Consider the following 6035-nt stretch of genomic DNA (forward strand, 5'->3'; position numbering starts at 1 on the left):
GGGCGGTCAGCGCTGCGCCAGGCTGCGCCGAAAGTACGCTTAGGCTGGGAGCTTGCCCGGGTAATCACGGCTCTATAAACACGGGTCCTGCAAGTTTTGTCGCTTCTGAGAGTTTAAAATCCGAGTAAGTTTTAAGTCCTGTGAAATAAATTTCGGAACATTACCAAACTAGTTTTTCTCTTAAAAGCATCGGTTGAAACGTTTATTAAGTCGAAAGAGATGCGCCTGAAACAGACGTTCTTTTATTACAAATGGGGTTGTAGCAAAGTAGGGTAAAAACTTCCTATTGCTCAAGTGGTCTCAGTCTTTGCAGTTGTGTGTGTAGGCTGTGTGCGACCTCCACAGCTGGTCTGTTGGACTGCCTTGTCCAGTGTAAAACGTGATCTGATCAGGCTGGACTGAGGCCTAGTGACAGTGGGAACAGGGAATATGCCTCCATGAACTGGCTGGAGGCAGAGAGGCTTGCGTATGCATCGTGTTAAAGAGTTCATGGTGATGTTTGTCTTGTGTTACTCTAAAAGCTCAGTGTCTTCATATCAGCTAAAAGGGGTTTTTTTTTTGTCTTCATTCAGAGCAAAGAAGGTGCCATCTGTACCGGAAAGCCTGCTGAAAAAACGGCAGGCTTATGCAGCTATAAAAGCCAAACGTCAGAAGAAGATGTTGGCTATAAAAAAGGTAAATATTTCATGACTCCTTAACTCGAATTGCTTACCTGTTGCAGTATCAGCTGCTGCTGCTGATGTAATACAGCACAGAAGTTTACAGTATTTAGGTCTAGCATGTTGATGTTTTCTTAATGTTTTGGACTAAAATATGCTGCTTTTTTTTTTTTGTCAATAACAAACCAGTTCTGGGCAGAGCAAGGGCAAAGTGTACAGTGTATATAAGATTAAAGTTAGTCTTCTACAAGGCAAGAGGTTGTAGGCTTTGTGAGTGTAAGCTTGATGCGTGATAACGTTGTTGAAAGTAAAGCAGCACTGCTGCATAGCAGTTTTCCAGGTTCTCTAAAATGTCACCGAGAGTGATTCTAAAGCCCATGAAATGGGTCTTGATGTTCCTTTAATCCGTGCTATTTGTAGGAAGTTCTAGAATACGCTGTGTCATTTGAAGGTGACTTTCATGGGTTAAAAAAGCACTGTATAACCTTAAGGAATTTTCAATTTATTTCAGTTCCGTAAGGCACAAAGAAAACTCATCTATGCGAGAGCCCAAGCTTACCACAAGGAGTACAGGCACATGTATAGACAGGAGATCCGTATGGCCAGGATGGCCCGAAAAGCTGGCAATTACTACGTTCCAGCAGAACCGAAACTGGCATTTGTGATCAGGATAAGAGGGTGAGATTGAATACAGATGTAAACAGTCTTATGTTCAAAAGCACTGAAATTGGCTTTCCTGTATCTGTTTTGAGGGCTTAAATATGTAAATAAAACCAAGCCTTCCGCTGGTGGGTTGGGAACTCGTTGGCAGTAACGTTGTACATGCACCAGAGGGTTATTTAATTAAGTGCAAAATCATGATGCTGGCTATGTCTACTGTCTTTAGAAACCCCTGATTTTTAAGAAGGCGGCAAGGCTACAAATACATGCAGACAGTTGTTCTGTTTCACCTTCATCTTGATAAAATTACGTGCCAGTATCCCCTAACATTTTACTAAGCGTTGTTTGACACGTTTGTTTAACTCTCCTTTGGTAAAGCATCAGAGGACACCAACAAAAGGTGTGATCGGGAGAATTATGTTCAGGAGAGCACAAGGATAGTTATAAATTGTTTCAGTATAATGCTTATTTCAATTCTTTCCATAGAAATAGATCTACTTAACACTGAAATACATGGTGGTAGTAAGTAATTTACTGAGCTTGCTTTCTGTAATCATTAAAACAGTGATGAGTTTCATACGGGAACAATACTATTGTGGGCTCTTTTAACCTGATACTTAGTACTGGGATGTAGATAATTGAGGCTTTTTTCCAATGTTCTCTAGTACCAATGGTGTCAGCCCCAAGGTCCGCAAGGTGCTGCAGCTCCTTCGCCTGCGTCAGATTTTTAATGGCACGTTTGTAAAACTCAACAAAGCTTCTATCAACATGTTGCGGATCGTTGAACCCTATATTGCATGGGGGTGAGTGAAACGGCCAGTTTTATCCAGCCAGGTGCCTTTTGCATTTTGCTATGCTAGACTTGCAGGTTTCCCTTGTGTTCAAAATGTCTTTATACCTTCTGTGTGCTTTCCCTGCTTTGAATTGGAAACGTGACTAAGGCACTGTTTTAAAAGGCAATGCTTTCTAGATGCGATTACTCTCTCATACTGGTGGTGTTCGGAACTCGGTATAAGTAAGACTTGCTTCTCTGTCGCTTTTGTATTTACAATTGGGACATGCTGAAATGATCTTAAATTGTTTGTTATGGAAGTTTCATGTGGGGATGTTAATTTGGAAGGTGATTTGCAAAGACTAATAATTTTTACTTTTTTTTTTTTACTGACCGTTTCAGTTATCCCAATCTGAAGTCTGTGCATGAGTTGATCTACAAGCGTGGTTATGGCAAGATCAACAAGCAGCGCATTGCTCTAACTGATAATTCCCTGATTCAGAAACGCCTTGGTAAATACTGCTTCTCTTTACAAAACAGGAAACCAACTTGTTGCGTTTGCATGAGTAATGCTAAGCTGGACAACTGTCCTTATTTCTCGCTGGAGAATAGTAGTGATTGGTTAATAATATCTATTTCTGTCTTTATAGCTTAATACAAAGCAAGCTGGAAGTAACTTTCATTATAACGTATTGAAAATCTCTGTAAAGAATCCAATTTTAGCATTTTAAATGTAAACTCCTTGACCTTTAATAGGTCAGTAAATACTTCAGTAATGAAAAGGTGCTGCAGCAGGAAAGAAGCTGACCATACATAGCTCTGAAGTTTCAAATCTAGTATTAGACATTGTTTGTGTCTTAGACCTTCGTGGTCTGGTAAACAGACTTTTTAAACTTTCTGTCAGAAGAACTGGCTAGTAAAAGACATTTGTTGTATTTAGTAAAAACAAAGCATGGTGGTGAGTTGTCAGGAAATGGACTGCTCTAGGGGGCCTTTGCTTTTCCAGTGATGCCAGGAATGAAAGCAAACACCGATTGTCTCCCATTTTTGGTGCTTGATTTGACTGTGTCATGTTTGTTCTTTTTCCAGTGCAATAGATAATGCTATAATAATTTTCCTTTTTAGCTCTGTATTTTACAAGCAGTTAACTCATAACATGTCACTGAAGACTCTGGAAAGGCATTAAGAAAACACACTCTGGCATTATTCAACAGCCTAAGTAGTTCAGTGAATTTCTCTGAGCTCCACATAACTAGGGTTTAAGTGTATTTCATCTAGCTTTTCTTCAAAGAACACAGTCTGTTTTCTTAAGATTCACTAAGTGGGGTTTGTATTTTGTTGTTCCTTACTGCTGGCTACAAATACTCAACAGTTGGAACTGATGCTTCTTGCCAAATGTAACAGCTAAATAATGTTCAGTTGGCTGCAGCTAATCCATTTTAATTGGAAAAGTCAGTCATTGGGTGTCGTGACAGAGTGGGTTCTGAGTTCCAGTGGCTCTGTAGCCCTTCTGAAAATGTTGTTTCTGATTTTTAGGAAAGCTTGGCATCATCTGCATGGAAGATGTGATCCATGAAATTTACACTGTTGGCAAGAACTTCAAAGTTGTGAACAACTTCCTTTGGCCCTTCAAGTTATCCTCTCCTCGGGGTGGAATGAAGAAGAAAACTATCCACTTCGTGGAAGGTGGAGATGCTGGTAACAGAGAAGATCAGATCAACAGACTCATAAGGAGAATGAACTAATGGTGAGATACTACCAAAGATTAATAACTGTCCACTGTTCTCTGTCAGCTATGTAAGCTGCTGCCATTACTGGCTGAACATTCAGGCTTAATAAATATTCACTCATGCTTGGGTGGTACCTACAGCTAAAAGCTACTTGGACAATACTGTGCTCTGATTTTATTTTTGAAGTTTTACTAAAGGTTAAACATTTGTGAAAAAATTAAGGCTTTGTTATAGCTGATCTGTTTAGGAAGTATAAACACTAGCAGTAACTTACTTTTCATTTACCAGTAACTTGTTTCAAAACCTTATTTGGGTTTTATGATGGGAAGCCTGGAGAACTTGACTAAAATCTTCAGCCCTCATTAATGAATTCTTAATATAATACAAAGTCTTGTGATTGCAAGTACAGTGTTTTTTCAGATTGTCTGGTTTCTGCTGTAAAAGCCTGTTTAGGACTGGGAGAAATTACATTATCAATTTAGGCCATTTTAATGGTCTAAGTTTTCAGCTTGTTCAAGCTTCCAAATGATTCAATTTAAGCTTTCATGGTAACATGACCAAGATAGTAATTTTGAAAGGTTAATTTGCCCATTTGAACAGTCTATCCTGTAGAAATGGGAAGGTTTATTAACACTTAAGGCAGTTTGACAGTGACAGCTGAGTCATGAAGTTAGTATGTAGTTCAAACAATCTGTTTTATTATCTATTATTGTCACTCTGCTGTTCCTGCTTTGATGAGAAATCTCTGCCATTCAAAGCCAAAACTGTTTTTTCAGAGTTCTCATAACTCCCATTGTTTTTTCCACCTCTTTTACACACTAAACTAGCTTTGGTGTTGCCCATATCTTATTTTCAGTCAAGGATAAATGCCTTTTTGGTATGACAGATATGCTGGAATTTAAGAAAACTTTGTTGTTTTAGAATGCTTGGAAAGAATAATGGGCAAAGACCCGATTTTCCCCAAACTGATTCTTCCAGAGGCAAGAAAGTTTTTTGGTTGGTTGGTTCTTTGGTTGGGGTTTGGTTTGTTTATTTGGAGGGGGCGGGCATTGGTTGGCTTTTTAGGAAAACAGATGTGCAGTTTACTTTGGAGTTTCTAATTTCCAGAGGGTTGGTTAATAAAAAAAAAATAATGGGTAGTGATGTGACTTTACAGCTTTAAACAGGTGCAGTTGCTGTTTGTATGTGTTCTCAGAAATGGAATATACTGAAAGGAGGAAAGTAGTCTTCCACATCAGCCCCCCCAAGCCTTCTAAAAATGTTTTTATAGCCAACAAAGCATAGCAAGTTTTGCTCATTGAGGTCTGCTGTCTGTCCAGGGAGCTAAAGGAGACCTATGAAATATCTTTCTGACAGCTTTTTTTTCTTAAGTTCTTTTTGTAGCCTGTTCTTCCTCAGTTTCTACTCCCCCAAGCTTTTTGTGTGTTCTTTGTTGTCTCCATCTGTGAAGCAGCAGAGTTCTGAAGCACTGGTTACATGGCATGTGGAAAGTTGGCTTTAGGAAAATCGCTGCTTACTGGGGACAGTGTTCTTGTAAAGCTTTTTAGCTCAACTATGGAAAGAAATGGATAACTTTGAGAAGCAGAATTGCTGTGATGTTTGGTGCCTGGGGTGATGTTACATTACTTGTACTAGCATTCTTCTAGAAAATCTGCTGGTGGTGGCACAAAGTGTTACAAGTTCAGTGCTGGAAGATGTTTCTCTTAAGTTAGTGCATGAGACTTCATAACCAAGATTGATCAAAACTACTTTCACTTTACGCTCCTGTCTGGTTTCTGAGCATAAGATGGAAACTGCTATTTTCAGTTGAAACCCTGCCGCTTTTCTGCCAGTGTATATCCTTTCTCCTCCACCTTCACTGATGAACACCAGAAGGAAACTGGTAGCCTTCAGTTTTCAGGAGCCTTCCTACAGGAGGGAAGCTTCTTAGTTCATTGTTGCAGTAGCTATAAATGCCTGTGAGGAGTAGTATATTTGTGGAAAAACCAGGGGATATTCAGCTGGTTGCTTCTGTTTTTCAGTGGACTTATAGCTCAGCACCTGATGTAAGCAGCAGCCATCAGGGCTTTACTCCACCTTCCAATTTAGGAAGCGACCTTGCAGTTCCTTGGTTTATGGTGATAAGCAGTTAGTCGTTCTGCTTGGACTGCAAACAAGCATGCTTCTGGTGTAAAGCTGAGATAACTGATTGTTCTTGTCTCCTGCTCTTTCTAT

General features: G+C 39.6%; 1 protein-coding gene across 1 annotated transcript in view; it reads left to right on the forward strand.

Moving 5' to 3' along the window:
* Positions 1 to 453: 453 nt before the first annotated feature.
* Positions 454 to 6035, forward strand: part of RPL7 (ribosomal protein L7) — a 6453-nt gene continuing 871 nt past the window's right edge. The window contains exons 1-5 of the mRNA XM_035890112.1: positions 454 to 675; positions 1171 to 1337; positions 1985 to 2122; positions 2494 to 2603; positions 3628 to 3838. Of these exons, the coding sequence (XP_035746005.1) occupies positions 469 to 675; positions 1171 to 1337; positions 1985 to 2122; positions 2494 to 2603; positions 3628 to 3836 (831 nt within the window). The 5' untranslated portion in view covers positions 454 to 468 and the 3' untranslated portion in view covers positions 3837 to 3838. The remainder of the gene's footprint in view (positions 676 to 1170; positions 1338 to 1984; positions 2123 to 2493; positions 2604 to 3627; positions 3839 to 6035) is intronic.

The sequence above is a fragment of the Egretta garzetta genome, unplaced genomic scaffold, assembly GCF_000687185.1.
Source record: "Egretta garzetta isolate BGI_Z169 unplaced genomic scaffold, ASM68718v1 scaffold251, whole genome shotgun sequence".
Classification (NCBI taxonomy): domain Eukaryota; kingdom Metazoa; phylum Chordata; class Aves; order Pelecaniformes; family Ardeidae; genus Egretta; species Egretta garzetta.